Genomic DNA, 22,553 nt, shown 5'->3' on the forward strand with positions numbered 1-22,553 from the left:
TCACCATGTATGTTAAAAAAAACAACCCCTCACCCTCTGCTCCACTTTAGGAATACTTTTTTTTTTTTTAATTTCATGTCACTCATAGATAAGGGGTGCCCAAAGTTTTTACCCTCAGACGGCCAAAAGTTAAACTCAGTGTTGGACCATTGGCCAAATGCAAACACAAATTGCACTGTATTTCTATTCAATTTTTAAAATGGCACAAGGATCCAAAGTCTCCAAATGCCTTTTGTCCCTGTGCCATTGAGTCTGCCTCTCCATACACACACACACACACACACACACACACACACACACACATATATATATATATGAAGATGAGTGAAACTAGGACATTTTCACATTTGAGAGGCAAGAGCCAGAAAAAAAATTGACATGTATGTCTTACAAAAAAAATCTATTATCAAAATCGCTGCAGATTAAATTCTTTATTAATTCATTAGTTTACTACTCATTTCAGGACCACAATATATTGTATATAACTACCAAACACTGAAATAATAGTTGTACAATGTGTACTGTTACTGTTCCTGCATTTTAGTCCAATACTCCACTGCCTCCGTGTGGTCGCTGATATAATTGCAACAAAATATGACCATACAGCTTTTGGTAGAGTTTCGATATATAACCGTCTGGCTTGAATAAATGTCTATTTAAAAATCCATTAAACTTTAATATGGCTTTGTTTTATCTTTTTCAGTGCGGTGGTGTTAATTTGGCATCCAGTGACTCAGATCTGAATAGACACCATGCAGGCTCTGAGGGACACTGTTTACGACACCTCCTTTGTAGCTACGGCAGGACAAGCAGGGGAGCCGTAAAGCGTGGTGTTTTGGACTGGGGGAGGTCATTAGAAAGTGAGGAGTGAGTGCGGGCCGGTTCTCGAGGTTTAGAGACACCTTGTCCAGCGTACATCTGATGCCGGTGTGAGATAAATACATTATTCAACAGCTCTGCGTAGTGTTTCACCCGCTGAAAAAATGCTTCGTCTCATCCTGCGGCTCAGGCCGTCCGCCGGGCTCCGCTGTCCCCGTGCCCTCCCGGCCGGGCCTGCTACGCTCAGCTCCCGCTCCGTTCCCGGAACCGGTGCTCTGAGGCGGCTTCACTGTGTAGCGGGGTCCCGGGCTGTGTGTCTGAGCTCCGGCTTCAGCCTCAGGGGGACTCTGCTGCGGTGTCCCCAGCTGACAGGCAGCTGTCAGAGCAAGCGTTACTACAGCCTGCCGCCGCACCAGAAGGTAACGTTACCGAGCGACGGGGTTCCGGTTGCTATAGCACCAACGGTCACCGTTACAGCTAGCATGACCTCCTGAGCTAGCATGAGATAGCTCTGTGATGTACCAGGCAGACAGTCACTCTTTTAAAGGTTAAACCAAGCTGGTGCTGAGTTTTTTAGACTGTCAAGTAAATTTTGCAATCATGGTGTTTCATAGCTTTAGCAAAACAAGATTTTAATATCATTAGGTGATATCTCTGGAAGCTGGTACTTGGCTTTGGGTCATTAGGCTACACCAAGCACTTAATCAGTTTTGTATTAATTAAACCCATTCCGTTTAGAGGTGCAAAGTGTACCCATACTCCAGTAAAATCACCATAGGTGCTGTCATATGTGATACTTTATTACACATCTGTACATTATTGGATGTCTTTGGTGCAGCAGGTGTTATTGCTATGTAGGTGGACACTACTGCTCCCAGTCCAAACAGAAAGGTTTACTTCAATAAGAAAAAACAGAAATTCTAATAATTATTTTTGTCTGTTTGTTTTTAGAAATCAGTATTTATTACTTATGTGTTTGACTTAATGATCCACGGATACACTGCTGTTTGTTTTTAACTTTGTTTTGTAAGCAGGAGTGGATATTAGCACCAGACAAGTGCTGTTAAATGTACAAGTGGCAGCTAGATTTGCCTCACTAACCAGCCAAAAACAAAACAGCAGAAATCAGTGGTAATCTGTTGAGTGACCGACAGATTTTGGAATTCACCAGCCACAGTGGCAGGCACACAAACACGTTCATTTCTAATCCTGCTTGTAAGGTGTCTTGTAGTGCTTTGAAGGACACCTATATATAAAATGTACTATTGTTAGGATTATTGTTAATAATAAAAGTGATTCAAATCCAGATTTTGCTTTAAATGTCAGTCTGTGGAACGCCAGTATGCATGTCAACAGAACATGCTCAAACTGAACTGCTGTCAGTAAAAAGAAATTATGCTATAGGACTATAGGACTTTAGGACTAGATTTGGGCAAAACAATTTGTTTACCCCATATTTCATATTTAGGTCATGCTACGGATGTTATTTGCATGATTGAGACATGTTGAGTGCTGTGGGTCATTTCTGTGCTGCATACTAATTTTAAGCTGGTTTTACTTAGTGTGGTTATTTTGGGAAAGTGACAAAGTATTCTATCAGATCAAGGTTATATATAGATATCATATTGATATTGTAATATGAGACTGCATATCTTCTGAAAAATCTAACTGTGTCAATACTTAACAAGAGCACTAAAAAAAATGCTGTGATATCTGTGATATATCTCCACATTGCCAACCTCTACATTCTGTTGAAGTCAGTGTTTGTATTGATGATTGCGTTCACAGTTATCCCAATATGAAATGCACAAATTAATTTAAGAGCTGGAACAATCAAAATGTAAATTTGTAAATAATTTAGAGCCGTTTAGGACCCCCTCCACCAGCCTGCATCTGTCTCTTTACAGGTTGGACTTGTGCTAATCTACTGTATGATGTTAGTAACCTTTAAAGCCATGGTAAAACATTACAGATGTGGTGAAATACAGCTGAGTTTGGGACATATATTGAGCAATATGATGAGATGATGTAGTAACTGTGGTTATCACTCATGACCGATGCCAGTATTTGCTGTGCCCTGTCGCAAAGCCCCAGTGTCAAGTTAAATGACAGTGGCAACTTTTTTGTGATTCTTGAGTTATTTTCTTTCATGTGACACTTTTAAAAGACTCCTTCATTCATAAAATTCCTGGATTTATTTTTATCTTTTGTGTCTGTGTCTGTGTGTGTGTGTGTGTGTGTGTGTGTGTGTGTGTGTGTGTGTGTTCATCAGGTGGAGCTTCCTGCACTGTCACCCACCATGCAGACAGGAACGATCGCTCGTTGGGAGAAGAAGGAGGGAGAAAAAATCAGCGAGGGTGATCTTATAGCTGAGGTTAGAGGCCATGTGTGTGTATTCCTATATTACTGTATGAAATCATCAGTGTCCACTTTTTTAAACGCTTCTATCTTTCGTAGGTGGAGACTGACAAAGCCACTGTAGGGTTTGAGATGCTGGAGGAGTGCTATCTGGCAAAGATCCTGGTCCCCGAAGGCACCAAAGACGTTAACGTTGGATCAGTAATCTGCATCACGGTTGACAGGTAAGTGTCCTTTGACATCGTAAAATACAGACTGAAAACCAAGGTGACATCTCTGTAGAAAAGTGTTAACAGAGTAAAATAGGGGTCTTATTCAGATTAATCTGCGGTGGTGCTCTCCTATATTTGAAGCCATCACAACTCTCCTGTTGCTTCATTGTTCCTCAGATGCTGGAAATCTGTTTTTACACTTTGTTGTGTTCATAGTGATGAACATGAGCTGGATAAAATATGACATTTTTCCATTAATTTAGCTTGGACACAATAATAATGATAATAATAATAGTAATTGGACATATGTTTGTATTTCTGCACTAAGTGTAATTGTCACATGTCTCTGTGTCAAATGAAGAGAACTGTAGTTTGGAGAAATGGCAGCTGGGAAATGAAATTTGACACTTTTTGGCTGGATTGCACCAGCAAGGATGAACTTTAAACCTGATTAGATCATGATTTAAGTTTAAATTCTCTGGCACCAAACTTACAAACTAGCTTAAAATGATGAAAGATTAGATTTCAACCTCTCTTTAAATCTCATTATAGTTTTTGCTCTAAACTGAGATTAAATTGTAATCCGTTGCACAAAAACTTTAAACTGTGATTCGGGGTTAGCTTTAAACCCGCAGTTGAGGAGTTTAAACTTTTAATATGGCTGCCTTTTTGAGATGGATTGAACAAAATAATCAGGTTTCTTTAAGAGGTTTGAGAGACAGACACTTGACTTTTACGATGACGGTGATTTTTTTGTCAAGATACCGGTTCACCAAGGCAACAGTTTTGGAGCAGAACAGAAAGATTGGGCCAGCTGTCAAACATGGCAGTGACAGAAACACAGCTGTACCACCTTTTTCTCCGTTTGGTGTGAACGCACAATAAAGCGAGCAACTTCTAGCCAGCTAGAAACAACGTAATGTTTATTGATGTGGAAAAGCAGCGGTTTAAACAGTTAACGACCCCTTCATCTCTCTTTTATACTTACTAGGTGCCATCAGCATGCTGATTATGTAGGTATTTCTTTAAGTATTTATTTTTTTATTTATTATTTTGATTTTAATATGACGCTTGTCCCTATTGATTAAACTCAGTTTAAATTTTGGAAATCAAAGGTCCAGCGCACACCAGGATGCTCAGGTTGACACTTATTTATAAACAGTTTACATTTAAAACAAAAGAAGGAGCAAACTATGTATTTTGTATTGTTTAAATTCTTAGATAAATAAACTTTTTAAAAAAAAAATCTGTGAAAAATATCCTACTGCAACAGCCCCACATGATGTGTGTTTTTTCATATTAACCCTTTCTTCTCCTTTTTCTTGACATAATAATTTCTTTCCTCACCCGCCTGTCCCCTCTTATTTATATTTTAATCATAGCCTATTAAAAAAAAAAAAAGACAATTTTATAATTGTTTTTGATCAGTTTTCAGAGGTGGTATGTACTGATCGATAGTTTCGTAGGGAACCCCACTTGTCAAGCCCCTTGAGCATTTTCTGGGTTTCCCCTGCATGTCTCCTTTTCTTAAAATGTATCACATTGTTCTTTTTAATATGTGCTAAATAAATCAAATCAAACTTGGCTTTACCAAATTAAGATTAATTTTTAATGGTTCAACAGATCTTTGCTTACAACTAAATGTGGATTCTATCATTTTAAACCTAGTTTTACTAAACTCTGATTAGAGCTAATCTTAGATTAAATGAATCATAGTTGGCAAAACCCAGCCCTTAGCTCACTTTTTGAACATTTGCTTTTCAGTAGTTTTCAATATGTCACACAATGTCTGGTCCTTTAGTCTAGATGTCAGTATGCTTTGTGTAAATTAATGTCTAAAACTTCTGTGTATATTTTCTGTCTTCAGCCCTGATCTCATCCCAGCTTTTAAGGACATAACATTGGACTCAATTCAAGCAGCCGGTGCCGGTCCATCAGCAGCTGCCTCCGCGCCTCCTCCTGCTGCTGCTGCTGCTCCTCCCGCAGCCCCGGGCAGCTCTTACCCCACACACATGAAGGTAGGCATGTTCTTACGTCGACAGAGGACAGTCAGGTAACGAGTCATGTGGACGATGTTTACAGTCACAGTGTGCTGAAGTCACAGCTGTACTTTTATCAGGGTTATTTAGTCTGACGGTCTGGTTTCTCAGGTGCAAATCCTAAACTTTAAAACCACTGTGTGTAGAGTACTGAGATGAACATGCTGAAGGCAACACATACAGAGCACCAATTTTCACCAGGATTGTCCATTTTTCAATAACAAAAATGTATGCCATCATATTAAAGATGTCACAGTCATATGAAACACTGTATCTTTATATAGAGGAGTGAAACTTCAAACATAATTTGTGTTCTTCTGTGCATTTTTGTCTTTTGAGGTTTTATATCAGAGTACGAGAGCATGTTGAAAATTATTTGAGTGTCGACTTGTTTCTAAAACTTACTTTTGTATGACGTTATTTCGCAGTTTTTTCTGTGGAATAATTCAGGAAGTAAGCTGGACCATCGCGCCTATAGATTTTGTTGGTTTTAAGGAAGAACAATAAGAACAAACAAACAGCTGCCCTCTCTCTTACGCTGTCAAGGTTTTTCACTTTGATGCATGTGGCACCAAATAATGTAACAGTAAAAAAAGGACACAAAAAATTACGAAAACAAAGTTCCAGCTGATTTTCTAATAACAAGATCTAAAATAAATAGTTTACTAATCGATTAGTTAATCAAAAGAAAATTAATTGCAAACTATTTTGATAATTGATTAATCATTTCTGTCATTTTTTGAAGTAAAAAATGTGAAACATTTTCTGGTTTTAGTCTCTGAAATGGGAGAATTTTCTGTTTTACTTTGTCATTTATGATGGTAAATGAACGAGTATTTGGGTTTTGGACTGTTGGTTGGACTAAATATGCATTTTGGAGATGTCAGTTTGGGCCATGGAAAATTGTGAGGAGCTTTTTTTTAAACATTTTTTTTGGACATTTTATAGACTAAACGATGATTTGAGGAATCGTTAAAAAATAACTAGCAGATTAATTGTGAATGAAAATAGTGGTTAGTTGTGGCCAGAGCAATAACCCAAAACATATTTAAGCTTTATTGGTGTTACAACAGGTCACCAAACTGGATGTCCAGTTAAAAGTAAAGATTAGACTAACACATTTGAATAGTACAACTGAACTCTCCTCTGCAGATTTCATGCATGTTGCTTCAGTCTAATCTTACAGCTACTCAAGGTGTTTCTGCACTACTACTACAAACATTCACACACTCTCAAACACCAATTTGGGGTTCAGTATCTTGGCCAAGTAATCCCCCCTCTACCCTTGCCAAAGAATTAATAATATCGGGCGAGGCAAAAGAGGTACTTGCTGACTCAGATGAAAAAGAACATTAATGAAAATTGATCAGCTGTTGAATCGGCTGTCTTCATCGCTCGCTTGTGTAACATTAGCTGCTGACAGTATTACAAATTTGGTATAACTGCACACTTTACAATTCAGAGAAAAAAAAGCATACTTTTTAAAAAATCATTATGTTATTTGGCAAAATTGTTACATCTACAGTTTTGAAAAAACGAAACTAAAAATATGACCATTTTATTATTGTCAAAAAGGAAATTAAAATATCATTCAGAACATCTTATTACATTAGTGGATGTTGTTACCTTTTCGATCAGGTTAAGTGCATATTGTATTACGTTTTCAGTAAATGATTACGTGATTCAGTGGCATAAATCAAAACACGAGCTTCAAACACAAATTTCCATTGTTTGTAATGCCATCACCCGAAAACAGCATTTTTTCCTTAGGTTGTATTTCTTGGTCGTAGTAGCGGTTCTTATGGTGAGTCACTTACCTGAACAGCATCATTGCTCCTTGCTGTCAAAAAGTGGAAATATTTGCAATTGTTTTGTGGTCGTTTGTCATAATGAAACTGTTTTCTTGCTGCATTTTATGTGTCTACCAGAGGGCTCCCAGGTTATCTCACCCAACACCCAGATGTCAAGGTTGTGAATGCTGCTGAGAATAAACACAAAATTTTATCAGTTGAAGTCAGTATTATATTTGGGAAGACTGTTATCAGAAGTCAGGGAGAAACTTTAATTTAATTTCTCTAACAAAAGGCCAGACTCAATGCTGGGATGTTGCTGTTCTGTTATTTCTTCTTTTTTTAACTTTGTGTGTGTGTGTGTGTGTGTGTGTGTGTGTGTGTGTGTGTGTGTATGTGTGTTACAGATCTTGCTTCCTGCCCTCTCTCCCACCATGACGATGGGAACAGTGCAACGCTGGGAGAAGAAGGTGGGAGAGAAGCTCAGTGAAGGAGATCTGCTGGCTGAGATCGAGACTGATAAGGCGACCATCGGTAAACCCAAACTGACTCACCTCAGTCCTGACATATTTGCATCTTATCATGCCATGTGTGATGTGGGTGTCCTATATCAGAGACTATCACTGTTACAGCTCTGTCTTTTTTTCCTGGATTAGAGCCTGACAGGAAAAGCTGATGTTGCTTCACATCTCTCTCATGTGTTTTTTAGGCTTTGAGGTTCAGGAAGAGGGATATTTGGCCAAAATCATGGTGGCAGAGGGAACTCGGGATGTCCCTCTGGGAACCCCGCTTTGCATCATCGTAGAGAAAGAAAGTGACATTGCTGCCTTCAAAGATTATGTGGAGACTGGAGTGGCAGAAGTTTCCACACCACCTCCACCTCCACCTCCAGCACCTGCACCGGTGAGACACGTTTACAACTTTTACTTTCAAATAATAATATTCGTTTTGTTTTTTCAATACAAATTTTTAGGACTTTGGGTTTTATCGTATAATGCACTTTGTGTTACAGTTTTTCTTGTATGAAAAGTGCTATATGAATAAAGTCTGACTGATTGAGTCTCATTGATTGATTCAAACCTCTGACTTTCAAGGGACATAACTTAAATATTCGGAAAACATCCTGAAATTGGCCTGTGTTCAGTGTAATAAAGCTTGTAGAGACGTGACTGTAATTTGTGTTTGTCTTTATGTTTCAGGCTGCAGCTGCAGCTCCAGCGGCTGCAGCACCTAGTCCTGCAGCCGCCGCCCCGGCAGCACCCAGGAAGGGTCGAGTGTTTGCCAGCCCACTTGCCAAGAAACTTGCTGCAGAGAAAGGAATTGACCTGGCACAGGTCAGTGGTAAGTAACCAACATTCAGGTCATCACTGTGATCTGTGTCAGTAGAACATGATTCATTTCTAATGAAATTCTAAATACAGAGCTAAAGAAAGTGATAGTAAATTATTTTATAAACTGGACATTGTACTGTTTCCTGTTCAGGCACTGGTCCTGATGGACGCATCACCAGGAAAGATATCGACAGCTTCATTCCACCAAAGGCTGCACCTGTATGTAAAGCTCATACTTTTTTGTTTGCACAAGCAATGTATGTTTAATAATGCATAATTATGCATCTCTGATTTCATAAAGGTTTTTTCATTAATTTTTCAAATATGGAAAATGTAGTTCTAAAAGGATTTTGTTTTTAATTGAATAACCATTGCCATTCATGAAGCAAGAATACTTTATTCTGTATCTAGCTTCTAAAATGCAAGCATTTGCTGCTTTTTTTTTCAGTTTTGTTTTTTTTTTTCAATTTTATATTTTTAAATTTCTTTGGGGTTTTCGAGTGTTGGTTGGGAAAAAAAGAGCAATTCTGAACACCTTGAGCTGTGTGAAATGTGGAAAACGTTTTTTTATCTTTTCAGACATACCAAAAGCATTAATTTCATTTGGAATTTGTGTGCCCAGATGTTGTTACAATAAGCTAAAAGGTTTTGGTCCTCAAGTTATCCACACTGGCAAAATATCTCAACTATATTTTTTACCATACTTTTGAACGCTCAAAAATTGAGGTGTCATACTGTATGCACCTAAAAGTTTTGTTTTAATGTGTTTTAAATGCAAATTATATCATTTGGCAGGCCGTAGCTGCTGCTCCCACTCCAGCTGCAGCTCCAGCTGCTCCTGCACCTGCTGCAGCTCCTGCAGCGCCAGCTGGGACCTTCACAGACATCCCTATCAGCAACATCCGCAAGGTGAGAGCAAACACACCTCTGACTTTCGGTGGTCCATTGTGTTTGAGAAGGGCTTCCTCTCGTGCTCAAATCCCTCGGATAGCAGTCTGGCGTAATTCATGACACGCTCCTTCTATGCAGGTTTTGGTGCTGGTGCACTGAATGCTGCAAACGTCCTGAGGGGTTTTCACAGTGTAGCTCTGTTATCTCTGACCTGTGCTTCCACATTTTGCCCCAAAGACAGCCGCTCGCACATTTATCAACACAGGCTCCAGTAACACACCTCATTCCCGTCCGTGATGAATTATGGATCAAAGCTAAAGTGCAGATATGCGTCTCTCCTGCAGGTTATCGCTCAGCGGTTGATGCAGTCCAAGCAAACCATCCCCCACTATTATCTGTCCGTAGATGTCAACATGGACCAAGTGCTCGAGCTTCGGAAAGAACTCAATGAAGTGAGTGTTTACTTGTAAATAGACAGAATGAAAGATAAGAAACTTTATTTTTCCAGAATTAAAATATGTATTTCTTGTGCCTCTTAATTTAACAACCTCGCCTCCTCTCTTGCAGGAGGTGAAAGCCCAGAACATTAAGCTTAGTGTGAATGACTTCATCATCAAAGCCAGCGCTCTTGCCTGCCTCAAGGTTCCTGAGTGCAACTCCTCCTGGATGGACACGGTCATCCGACAGTGAGTAAACACACTTAAGCAGGCGTGTCCAAACGAATGTAAAATATACAGGAAATATGTTCTCCTGGTTTGTTGATCTGATTATCATACGCTTTAGATCAGTGGTTTCCAACTTTTCCAGCCACAGGGTTCAGATTTCTCCGTAGCTATTAGTTCAAGGTCCACACATAAGATAAATTACCACATATTCAGTTTTATTTGACGAAATGTGAACAACATGTGGGCTTAGAACACAATGAAACAAAACATATTGCAAGAGCAAAGTGCATTTACTTAAAATAAAGCAAAGAAATAGCACTGCAAACAAAAAAAAATGCATATTTTTGCTTCAAGACCATCGATGCTGCAAAGGCACAGCATGTTAGTAGGCCAAATAATACCAAGAACAGGGCAATAAAATAGATGTACTCGGGTGGGAAAAAAAATAATTCCAGCAGGAAACTGCACTTTAAATTAAAGGCTCTTGTGCTGGAAATTCACTGTACTTCAAACTTATGTGTGTTTTTGTCACTTGCAGTCCATTGATAATGGACCCGATACCCAATTTTGGACTGTGACCCACCAGTTTGGAACCGCGGCTTTAGAATCAATAAACAAACTTACCAACCTTCTATCCTCATCAACCAAATTCTGATATAGTCAGCCTGTCTTATTGTTTACCTCTTCACATTTTAGTCATCAAAACTATTTGCATGTAAAATCTAAATTCACTTCCATGTTAACATCCAGGTGAATGGATACATCATTGTTCAAACAGCAAGTCCAGTGGAGTTGTTCCATTGTTCACTTTAAAGAAAGAAAAGATCAGCAAAGGGGGGGGTACAACTGAAAAACAGTGTTACTGTGATTAGAATAATACCCTGACCTTTTGTTTGATAATGTGTAGCTGCCCTGTTCTTCCAGTAGGGGGCACTCAAAGCACAAACATTTTTCCAACTCTCTTCAGTCCGGAAACAAAGTCACATTGACCAGATATCCTTGCTGTCATTTACTTATTTAAATGCTTTCAGGAATCATGTGGTGGACGTGAGTGTAGCAGTGAGCACAGCCAGCGGCCTCATCACTCCCATAGTGTTCAACGCCCACACCAAAGGACTGGCTGCCATCAGCTCTGATGTGTCGGCTCTGGCTGCCAAAGCGAGAGAAAACAAACTGCAGCCGCACGAGTTCCAGGTACTAACACGTAATCCGATTCTGTGGGTGCGTGTAGTTTTTCAATTTTGGGAGTTTACGGTGTGGGATGATTAGTTTTATGCAGATTTTATCTGTCTAGTGAACCAGCAAATTGAAACGGTCCTGTTCAATGTGTATGTTGTTTTTCTTTCCACCAGGGAGGTACATTCACAATCTCTAATTTGGGAATGTTTGGCGTCAAGAACTTCTCTGCGATAATCAACCCCCCTCAGGCCTGTATCCTCGCCGTCGGCGGCTCAGAGAAACGGCTGATGCCTGCTGATAATGAGAAAGGGTCAGTGTCGTGACTACAATACTAGAACAAGTTTGACATATTGCATTTTCTAATTTGATTCTGATGCATAATGCATTCGGGGTTTTGCAGATTTGACGTAGCCAGCATGATGTCGGTGACGCTGAGCTGCGACCACCGGGTGGTGGACGGGGCGGTCGGCGCGCAGTGGCTCGCAGAGTTCCGGAAGTTCCTGGAAAAACCCGTCACCATGCTGTTGTAATTGGACTTTACTGCTGTAAAACTGCAACAAAAGGCAGAGGCCTCTCCCTGAAGCGATCCGATTGGTCTAAACCAGTTTGGATCCTCCTGTGATTGGCCGTCCTGCAACCAGGTCACTCCCAGTTACCCTAAATGGGAAGAGGTAGAACTCACTCCGCTTACCTGTCTGTCTCTGTCTCTCCTGTCTGTCTTTCTCTCTTCTCGCTCTCTTTCACTCATACTCTATTTATTGAGGCCCCGTCTCACGAGAGACCAGAATTAGGTTTAATTTATCCTAGATTAGAGACCGGTCATATGTCACTAAAACACTGGTAATGTTTTACAAAGGGAAGTGTTACATGTCAAACCAGCGAGCGTATTTATCCCGAAACTCATGTGTGTGTTTCTACACACTTTAATCTGTGATTTTGTGTGAATGTGATGAAGGCAACAGGATGTGCAGCTATCTCTGGGTTCCACTCTTTTGAGTAAGGGGTTAATAGCTAGATGTAAGTTAACTTAGACACACAGAGTCCAGATCTACACACACAAAACCCGTCTCTTTTCAGTGACCACACATACACACACACACACAAACAATGTTGAAATAGTGTGTTTTCTGTGGGTTGATGCTCCGGTGTGTATATTCTTCACTGTGGGGTGAACACAGTGCTGTATATACTGTATATGGTGGTGAGCTGTTGGGTTGTGATGAGGCCTCACCATATGATTTAATATCTGTACAGTCCTGATTGATAACAAACACTTTCAAAGGAAGTACTGAACAGTTTTGCCAATCCTCTCTCTTCGGTTGGGTTTTATTTTCTAGTCTCAGAGTTTAAAAACTCACCTCTGAAATATTCTGTATTTCACTGCTGAAACGCACAAAGCTGGTGCTGGTTGTTATTTGTTATCTGAATAAATTGGGAGAAGTCTATCTTGTGCCACATGCTCTTTGGTTTGGGTTTTTATAATCTGACTTGATGTAAGAGCCCAAATTAAAGCAATTAGAAATAAAACACTACTTACATTTGAACATTTTTAAAAACAAATATTTACCTAGGAGTAGTGTTGTAGACAAAGACTATCCGATTACAGTGATTATGTTAACAAATAAATCCGTTGTGGTTTCGACCGATTGAGTCCGCCATGTCCAAGGCCTAGAAATGCATTTGATTGCAAGACAAGACCAAGACCCTCTGAAAGTGGTCTCGAGACCAGTCTTGAGTACTACAACACTACCTGTGAGTCCAAGAAACTAGTGACCTGCTTCACCATTTTGATTCATGCTGCATGCCAAATGGATAAAGTAAAGATCTAAGCCTACAGTCAACCTCCTTCGTATATTTTCCAATATCTTGGTCAGCCGTCAGTGCTGATTCACACAGTCCCACACACACTGTAACAAATCCACAGCACCTGAAAATAGGCCCTGACTGCCTCCGTATTCATTAACATTTCCTTGTTTTGGATCCGATCTGCAAAATTGTCACATGGAAGTGCTCTCTCAATCTTTTTTATATCAGCAAAATATAAATTCACTAGAGCAGCATGTATTTAAATCAAAGAAGGAAAAGACGAAGACGACAAGAGTCCAAACACAAGCCTCATTGAGGTGACAGAATAAAAGGTCAAATTTGAAAACTTGGAAAGGTCACATGTTGCATTGCGGCTGACACCTCAACAACCCCCCCTTTTTCTCTCTAGTCTTACATGAATTTTTTGCTGTTGCGATTTTTTTTTCCAACATATTGGATTTCCCGGCCTTTTTTCTGCTCCAGCACTCCACTAATTAGGAACTAATTTAGTTCAGTAAATAGCATTAGTGCACTGCAGTTGCCATTAACCCGTGAATATCTCCATGACTGTTTAGTCATTAAGAAACTCCCAAAATCATCAGAATGCTCATTTGTTTAAAAAAAATGTCCTAATGTTTCCATATGGGGCTCATTAAACCCATTTTATAGGTTCACTGGTCTGAATTTCGGCAGTGCCATTTGGTTGAGACTGGTGAGAGAGCACTAAACTGGAACATATTTAGACGATCACTGGAGGACTTGGCAGGCAGATCGACTTATGTGGGTCATGAATAACTAACATGTTTTATGCAAATCCATCAAAAAGCAGCCATGACGGCATTTTGTTTAGCCCATAGGTCATAACTTAGATGATGTCCTTATCACCGGATGACTTGCTGCAAGTGTCAGAAACTAATCTTTGAACATTTCCTCACACCGGTGACAACCTGGGATCACTAACTGCCTTGAATCCATGACTCAGTGTGCAGAAGATAAGTGCTCAACCACTTTTTTTTTTCAAGAGCAAAAGAGCTGATTTTGGACTCTACAGGGTTTGGTGACACAAGCTACGAATTGAAGAAAAATTAGAAATGATAGATGGAGGCACGTTATGCACAGAACAATAACAGGATAACATGTTTGCAACACGGCCAATGAAACCTTGAAAACCTCAGGTGCATTAAATGAAAAGTGGCTGAAACTCTCAATTAATTGTCAGCATTCATCACTGCTTCAATATTCGTAGTAACTGATTAATGATTGAGTCTGTGAAATACTTATAAAAAGTGAAAAACCTAAGATGTTTACTTTAAAGTGTTTTAAACCAGCAACAACAACAACAACACCCCATCAAATCCTTGTGTTGGAAATGATTAGTAATGATACATAACTTAAAGAATTAATTGATTAGAGAACTTTTTGTTAGATTATGTTCTGTTGGTTTTCTGTATTGGCCCATTAATCATTTCAGCAATTCTGAAGAATATTTCCCATCCTTAAAGCAAGACCATGTAACTTTTATTTAAAGAAAAAACAAAAACAACACAATCTTCCTCTCAGAAAAGTTGAATTTATAATAAAGTGCACTGTTACTCTGTTTCATACACTCAGAGGTGTTTTGTTGCTGAAGTCTCTTGTATGACCAGTAGATTATGATGATTAATTTAAGCTAACTTTGGATATTGTCTACCTGACAACAATATCTCCTCTTACCTGTGCTACTGTTACACTACATTTTAAAGGGACAGTTCACCTCCAAATCAAAAATACATATTTTTTATCAAGTTAGATAGTTTTGTTTGGGGTTTATCAGCCATGGAGATGTCCTTCTCTCTTCAAGTTTTTTTTTAATTTCTCAAGCTAAATATTCTAAATAATACCTAAATAGCACTATAGGTATGAGAAAAAAATATATATTTCTTAGTATGTCACTTATAGACATTTAAATTTCAAAGTAAAATAATCTACTGATTCCAGAAAAAGTTGGAAAACACATATAATCCACTAAAAGGGAAACACCATGCACTCTGTATGCTGAGTGTCACCCTGGAGCATTATGGGCATTAATAGGTGGTGTTTTCTGTGCAGCAGCTGCAGTAATTTACGTTAGACTGACTAATTAGACCACAAGCTGACCTGGTATAACTCCCACCGCAGTAAGTTTGGACGTGTGCAGTTAACAGGACTTAATAAAAAAATCCTTATCTGACAACTTTAGTAGAACACACAAACAACGAGAGGTGATAAAGTGAGAGTGAGCACAGAGGAGGGTGGGGTTGGTTGCACCGCTCAATAGATTAATCATGCATGCCTAGTTTTTTTGGCCACCAGCTTGTACACAGGGGGAGAGAGGGCTGCCTGTGTGTGTTTCCTCTCAGCTATGGGTTCTTCTGGAAGATGGATGCTCTGGACCTTGTGTGTGTGTTTCGCCGCTCTGGAGAATGGTGAGTAGGCCTGTCTCAAGCTTTGATGCAAATTCAGGACGACAAAATGAGAAATATTTGTAATTTTGTACACACTGCTGTAGTTTCTAGTGTTTGGTGATCTGCAGATCTATAAGGAGGGCTGCTTCTTGTCTGTAATTCCTCACATTGACTTTGAAAGAAAAAAAGTATACTTGTTAAATAAAAACAAAACATATATATATTTTGCAAATACAGGGATGACAGACATAACAGTGCTAGATTATAGCGTTAAAAGTAGACTGAGATGATTTTGCCCCTCACCCTCCGGAGTGTTTGTACAGATATTTTTGACTATGAGGTTGCAGATTTCTTTGACGTAAGAATTAAAAGTGTTTTTTGAACAAAAAAATGTAAATATTTTTTCCCCAACTAGAGAAGGAAGATTTTATACAAAAAGCGCTTTAATAATACATAAGACTTTCGAGTGTCATCAAACTTCGGCTTGGCAAGCTTTATTTGTATGGCACATTTCATATGACTGGGCAATTCAAAGTGCTTTACAGAGCAATAAAATATAAAAAACATAAAGGATACAGATTTACAACTTTTTTTTTAAAAAAAGTAAAGAAATACAATATAAAAGGTACAATTAATCACTAAATGATTTACAACTTTTAAATAAAAAACATTAAAAAAGCAAAAGTGCAGACAAAAGGTGCACCTTTTTGCAAAGATAAAAGAAGATGATTTAAAATCAAGTTTAAGAATAAGTCTGCAGTCAAAAAACGTATTAACTAAAGATAGCATTTGCATTTATTTCTCAATTATTTAATTGAAAAATTACTGGAAAGCAGTCCTTTTCCAATATTGCTGCCATATCACATAAAGCCCGTTTGTCATACTGAGTCCCTTGATTTGAAAGACTGTATACAGACTGACGTTTTGGTGATCTACATTGAAACAATGTGGGGAAGTGACAGTACGTTCAGGAACACATCCCAGTGAAGTGGGCTGTTGTTCCACTCAGTCTGTGATTGGTTTGGCTCACCCTCAAAGCTGTCAAGTGTAATTAACAAACTAATATGTGCACTGAATTCCCACACGCACACATACGCACACACACATTCACATAAAGGGCCTGGGGATGGCAGACAGGAGGAGGGGAGGGGAGGGGTTCATTATTTCAGTAATGAAGGAGGAGAGGGAGGAGCGGTGCAGTCTGCACATAAACAGGGAAACTAGGCTGTTAAAACTAAAATAAATAATGATAGACTTTAAGTAATAACTCCTTAAATAAAATGTCTCTCATATCACATGACTGACTTATGACTTATGACTTGTGTTTGTTGGTCTCATATTTGTTTGTTTAATCGACACAGTTGCACTCAGGGTAACCATGAGGGAATCCAGTCTCGAGGTGGTTCAAGGGGATGTTGTTGTCATGCCCTGCTCCTTCTTCACCTCCAGTCCCCTCTCCAGACTCAACATTATCTGGACTCTGGCTCCCTCTTCGAGTCCAGAAACCCCAATACAGGTCTGAATCACAACACACACACACACACAAACACACACACCTCTGACAGACTCTCTCATGCAGCAGCCTTACAAATCAATCAGATACTTCAGATATATTGGGCATTTCATTATAAGCTGGTCAAACAACCCATCCAGAAAAACTGAATCTGCTGTAATGTGAATAATGAGTTTAGAAATAACATTTTTTTTTCTCTAAAAATTGTTCTGCTTTTTATGTATTTTTAAAAATCGCTTTAATTATTTAGACTTCACTACAGGTGTTTGTTAAGAAACAACATCTTTCCTAAAGGAAACTTTGGTGATTCTAATGCAAATATTCACATAATAGCTTCTGTGAAAGACAACATGCTTTTGCATATTTTTATGGTCTGAAACCACTTATTAATGGCTGCTCTTACTTCCAGGTGATCGTGTACGACCATGGGCAGGTGATTGAAGACCCTTCCCTTATTGGAAGGGTGGGTTTTACAGGTATGACCAGTGAAACCTTTAACTGAATTGTTCATTTTTTTTGTATTTGCTTCTTAAGGACAGTGTTTTTTTTTTAATTCTGTATTTTTTTTTAACATTTCTTTTTAGAGTTTTTAAGGATGAATTTAGAAATTGAAAACAGGATTAAAACAAAATACTCTGATTTTAATTGTAGGTATTCCCTGGAGTGCAGATATCGTCCTAAATGAGACACGTGTATCAGATGCTGGTATTTACCGCTGCATGGTCAATAATCCACCAGAGACGGCAGACCCTGGCATAGGAGAGCTGGAACTCAGTGTTCTGGGTAAGTGTGTCACATGTTGTTCAGGTCTGCTGGTGTAAGCCAGGCCAATCACCATGTAATATACTATGAATTAAGGTTGCATCTATATTTTTTCAGAAAGATGCTCACATATGCTCTGATCATGGTAAAACTGATCCACAACTTTGGTTCAGACTGAAATACTTCAATAATTATTCTATCAATTGCCACAAAATTTTTGTAAAGACCTTTATGGTCTGCGGAGGATGTACTCTACAGGGTTCCCACAGTCATGGAGAACCTGGAAATGTCATGGAATTTCAAAATCACATTTTCTCAGCCTGAGCAAGTCATAGAAGTAGTAAAAATCATTTAAAGTTTTGGAAAAATCATGGAAATCTGTTTTGTGTAATGAATTAAATTACTTTAATGTAACATAAAAGGGAATTTATATTCTGTAGCTGACAATGTAATTTAGGTCTAATATGTGTTGATGTGTGACAATGATTTGGTCATGTTATGTTTTTGTTTATTTGTTCATCATGAAAGTTTCTTCATTTTCTCACTGTTTTCCATCTGTCGTCATGTATGCCCATTAGGCATGTCAAATCATTTTTTAAGCACTTTCGGTTGATGGGAGGGCCATGCAACAGTAAAAATTTTTCGGTTGATTTTAACATTGATTTTTAAAGAAAACGTCTTCGAAATTCGTGGCTTGTTTTATTTAAAAAAATGTGGGTGTTTTTTTTCTTCCTTTTTACATTTTTGGGCAATTTGTGTAGAACAATTAAAAAAAATAAGAAAATGGGCTTGGAATGCCAGTTTTATTTTTATAAAAGCTTTAGCAATATATTTTTTCTTTTTTTGATGACTTTCGTTGAAAACGAAACTTTTTTTAACCTTTAAAATTTACCAGAATTAAACCATTTACAGCAGACAAAAACTGTTAAAACAGAAATTATTATTAGATTTTCAAAACTCCAATATTCCCTGAACACATCATATGGAATGCTAAAATTATGCGTTTCTGTATTATAATTTATATATTTGAAAGACACCCGGCAAGATGGGACAAGTTAAAAGAAATTTTAAGAATAAAAGTGTTCTTTAAAAGTCTGACCTTTGTGTTGTTGAACAGAATGCCCCGACTACTGTGCATCATTGGGTCAAATGCTTTGGTTAGGGAATACAACCAATTACATTTACCATTAATCTCTCCCTTCAGTGCTAATCAACAAATATTAGCATGCTTACATTCTACACCAAGTGTGTGAACACAGTAATCATCAAACCTGCCAAACATCAGTATGGTAACATCCCTCGTGTAGGAAGTGAAGTGCGGGTTAGCCTCACAGAGGAACATTGAAACACTTAAATGCTTGAATCTTTTTGAAAGAGTTGCATTACATCCTTTAAGAAAATCGTCTCCTGGTTTTTCTTTTGCAGCGCCACCTTCGCTGCCTGTGTGCCAGTGGGATGGAGACATTGATATGGGAGGAAGTGTCACGCTATCCTGCTCTGTTGCTGAAGGCGTCCCCACTCCGGAGATCCACTGGGATAAACTGAACCCAGAGGAAATCGCACTTCCCATCAACATGGAGGGTCAGTACCACACACCACACACTTAAACATACACACACACCTACACACACACACACACACACACACACACACACACACACACACACACACACACACACACTTGCACCGTAAGGACTTTTTAGTAGAATCGATTTTATTTCAACTGAAGATCTCAAAGAAAGCAAAAGATTTTTTATTTAATAGTGCAAGAAAAAATGTGCTGGATTCTATAATTGTCCTCATATTGAGTGTCATAAATCCGGAGACTATGACAAGCACATTCAACACTAACAAAAAATAGACTATTCATCCCTCCTAGACTTTTTCAATTAAGACAATAATACATGAAGCCTCTTGAGGAAAAATTCAAGGAGGATATTGGGAACCTGAGTATTTCAAAGTGACAGTGCCCAGAAGTCTACTAAACGGATATTCCAGTGATTTAGTTTTGCACTGCCATGAAATTGGGGGACTCAAAAGAGACTCTGTTTCAACAAGAATAGTTAAAGTCTTAGCAGTGGAAGCCAAGATATACTGACTTTTAGTCCCTCAGATTGTGTTAAACGAAAACAGGAAATTCCCATAATGCAACTGGAGAGTTAATTACAGTAGACCCCCTGCCTGTGCCTCTTAAATACCTGCACATTTCAGACTCAACAACTCCAATTTGCATTTCATGCTTTTAAAAAGTGGTTTATGTCTTTATACTGCCCCAGCATTTTTACACAGAACTCAGAATTACGGCACCCTACACTCAAAAGAGGTGCTGAATAAGCACTGTAAATGGGGCTTATGACTTCATCAGATTTTTTAAAAATTAAACCGGACAAGGGATGTCCCGATCCAACATCAAACATTGGATCAGGGGCCAATCAAGGACTTTTTTGACTCGTCTGGATCAGCAGTATTTAGCTTATAGAGCAACCGATCCTTTGTTTAATGTCAGCTGTCACGCAGATATTTTCACTTTGAGCACAGCCCTTTTCACCTCTGCTCCACTAAGCTTTCTGTCTCCCCTCTCTACTGAACTTAAGGGCGGTACATACCATAAATGAAGAAACACAGAATGAGACTGTTTATTTATGTTATTTGCCAAAATTACTTTTTTTTTTAGTTTGGCTCAGTGTGAGGGTCCTGTGTTTTGCCTTCAACTATAGCGCATGGTAGTTCTCTGCCCTGCAGTACAACATCACTCACCACCCACTTTTGCAAAAAAAAAAACTTTTGTTCTTCTCTAATTAGTTTCACATCGTTAAACTGACTGTCTCTCCTTTCTTTCAGGAGATCTGTCAGGCTCTGTCCAAATTGTCAATGTATCATCTCAAACATCCGGCCTGTATCGCTGCTCTGCCACCAACCTCCTGGGAACAGAGAACTGCTATGTCAACCTGTCCATCTACACCAGTAAGTGCTTCTTTGTTAACCCACAATCCTCTTTGCCTCTTTTCACTGCAGCCACCTGGATGATTTTCTCTTAAAGATGACTGCTTTGTCCTTCTCTGTAGCCCCAGACACTTCCTCTGGCATACTGCAGGGTGTGCTGCTCACCTTGTCCATGAGCTTGGTGTTGCTGGCGCTGCTAGTGCTCGTGCTGTGGCTCCATCGCACGGGACAGGACGGGAGGTGGAGGGAGGGGAAAGAGGAGGATGAGGAGGAGTGTTACAATGAGATTCGGTATACTCCATCTCTAATGAAGCGCTCCTTTGTTTGATTTATCAACATCTGCAGGGATTTAAAAAAAGAAAGGTTCCAACCCAGGTATCAATCAAGACTTACAAGACTCTTTGTTTCATCTAGATATTATATTTTATGGTGTAGCCATTGCTCCCTTTATACTAGTGTAACTATTGTACAGCATCAGAAATTTTGAAATAAATTCAAAGTTTCCAATAGGTGTTTTATTTATACTTTCAAGCTTTTCCACATTCCCTCAGAATCAGACCATCAAACTTACAGGATAAAAACAGGTTGCCTGGAGTCCCCTTTTTCAGTAATTTATCCAGAAATGCACCAAGAGACAAGCTTCCGTCTTTAGTATCATGCCCTTATCAAACATCAGTACCAACGCCCTTTCACCAAACCGTTATACATGCACTGTGTCCTTAACTTTGAATTCATTAAATCATAAAAACAAAAAATATGCTGAAAAACAACTTCACTGTGTAATTTGTCTCTTTTGGACAGAAGTCTGGTTCACTTTGATTGCATTAACTACCAAATCTGTCATAAAATACCTATCAAGTTGAGCACACTCTTGTGGTAGCATGTTAATAAGTACTGGATGTTGATCACTAGCACTGCATAGACCTAAATTTTGTTGCAGTACATCAACAGACTAAAGAGAAAACTACACTGAAGACCAGGTAGTAACTTTAGACTGGTGTGGTGAAGCATAAGACTACTGATCCACAGAATCAGCCTGACATGCTGTGGAGAAAGAGCTGAGTGTCAAGAAGGAACAGAGAGAAAAAGTCTGAGAAAAAATGTTACGTATACTAAGTTGTCCAAAATGGCAAAAAAAAAAACTTGTCATAGTATAATACTATGTCCTCCTAAATGCCATATAAATGTCATAGTATAGTATGCCATCCAAAATGGCACAGAAACAGTCATAGTATATAGTATGTCTTCCAAAATGGCACAAAAAACATCATAGTATAGTATGTCGTCAGAAATGACCCAAAATGTCCCAAAAAGGTCGTAGTATATCTTCAAAAATAACCCGAAATTGCACAAAACAGTCACATTATAGTTTATCGTAAAAAATAACCCAAAATGGCACTAAAATGTCATAGTATAGTATGTCATCAAAAAAACACCCAAATTCTACCAAAATCATCATTGGTATGTCGTCAAAAATTACCAAAAAGTGCTATAGTATAGTATGTCATCAAAAATAATCCAAAATGTCACAAAAACATGTTGGTATAGTCCATCCATCCATCTATTTTCTTCCGCTTATCCAGGGCTGGGTTGCAGGGGCAACGGGTGGAGCAGAGCTCCCCAGATGTCCCTCTCCCCAGCAACACATTACAGCTGCTCCTGAGGCATTCCCAGGTCAGACGATTCAGACGGTCACCATACAGATCTCATGACTACAGGTGAGGGTTGGAACGTAGATGGACTGGTAAATCAAGAGCTTTGCCTTTTGGCTCAGCTCCCTCTTCGCCACAACGTCCGGCGGAGAGCCCGCATCACTGCATAC

The 22,553-nt window shown here is 38.9% G+C and overlaps 2 protein-coding genes across 4 annotated transcripts; both read left to right on the forward strand.

Annotated features, from left to right (window-relative positions):
- The first annotated feature begins 812 nt into the window (after nt 1-812).
- dlat (dihydrolipoamide S-acetyltransferase (E2 component of pyruvate dehydrogenase complex)) lies at nt 813-12,729 on the forward strand. Of its 2 annotated transcripts, none has more exons than XM_088088042.1 (14): nt 813-1,238; nt 3,092-3,193; nt 3,277-3,401; nt 5,257-5,407; nt 7,626-7,752; nt 7,928-8,121; nt 8,424-8,559; nt 8,701-8,768; nt 9,345-9,458; nt 9,785-9,892; nt 10,008-10,126; nt 11,137-11,299; nt 11,458-11,594; nt 11,685-12,729. In XM_088088042.1, exons 1-14 carry the CDS (start codon nt 984-986, stop codon nt 11,812-11,814), a joined length of 1,929 nt encoding a protein of 642 aa, XP_087944168.1. In that variant the 5' UTR covers nt 813-983; the 3' UTR covers nt 11,815-12,729. The 2 variants fall into 2 exon arrangements, with proteins under 2 accessions (XP_087944168.1, XP_042354970.1); XM_042499036.2 differs by having other exon boundaries at nt 814-1,238; nt 8,418-8,559.
- A 2,656-nt stretch (nt 12,730-15,385) lies between these two features.
- LOC121952105 (immunoglobulin superfamily member 11) lies at nt 15,386-21,501 on the forward strand. 2 transcript variants are annotated; one of them, XM_088088044.1, is made up of 7 exons: nt 15,386-15,534; nt 16,875-17,029; nt 17,436-17,502; nt 17,678-17,809; nt 19,214-19,369; nt 20,630-20,752; nt 20,829-21,501. In XM_088088044.1, exons 1-7 carry the CDS (start codon nt 15,471-15,473, stop codon nt 20,996-20,998), a joined length of 867 nt encoding a protein of 288 aa, XP_087944170.1. In that variant the 5' UTR covers nt 15,386-15,470; the 3' UTR covers nt 20,999-21,501. The 2 variants fall into 2 exon arrangements, with proteins under 2 accessions (XP_087944170.1, XP_042354525.1); XM_042498591.2 differs by having other exon boundaries at nt 15,456-15,534; nt 20,854-21,501.
- The last annotated feature ends 1,052 nt before the right edge of the window (nt 21,502-22,553 follow it).

The sequence above is a fragment of the Plectropomus leopardus genome, chromosome 15, assembly GCF_026936395.1.
Source record: "Plectropomus leopardus strain MGB_pleo_1.0 chromosome 15, ASM2693639v1, whole genome shotgun sequence".
In the NCBI taxonomy this organism is placed as follows: domain Eukaryota; kingdom Metazoa; phylum Chordata; class Actinopteri; order Perciformes; family Serranidae; genus Plectropomus; species Plectropomus leopardus.

Coding starts and splice junctions, on each gene's coding strand:
- dlat (XM_042499036.2), top strand. CDS start 984: ATGCTTCGTCTCATCCTGCGGCTCAGGCCGTCCGCCGGGCTCCGCTGT. Junction 7,753..7,927: donor GACTGATAAGGCGACCATCG/GTAAACCCAAAC, acceptor TGTGTTTTTTAG/GCTTTGAGGTTCAGGAAGAG. Junction 10,127..11,136: donor ATGGACACGGTCATCCGACA/GTGAGTAAACAC, acceptor AAATGCTTTCAG/GAATCATGTGGTGGACGTGA.
- LOC121952105 (XM_042498591.2), top strand. CDS start 15,471: ATGGGTTCTTCTGGAAGATGGATGCTCTGGACCTTGTGTGTGTGTTTC. Junction 17,503..17,677: donor TGGAAGGGTGGGTTTTACAG/GTATGACCAGTG, acceptor TTTTAATTGTAG/GTATTCCCTGGAGTGCAGAT. Junction 17,810..19,213: donor GCTGGAACTCAGTGTTCTGG/GTAAGTGTGTCA, acceptor TTTCTTTTGCAG/CGCCACCTTCGCTGCCTGTG.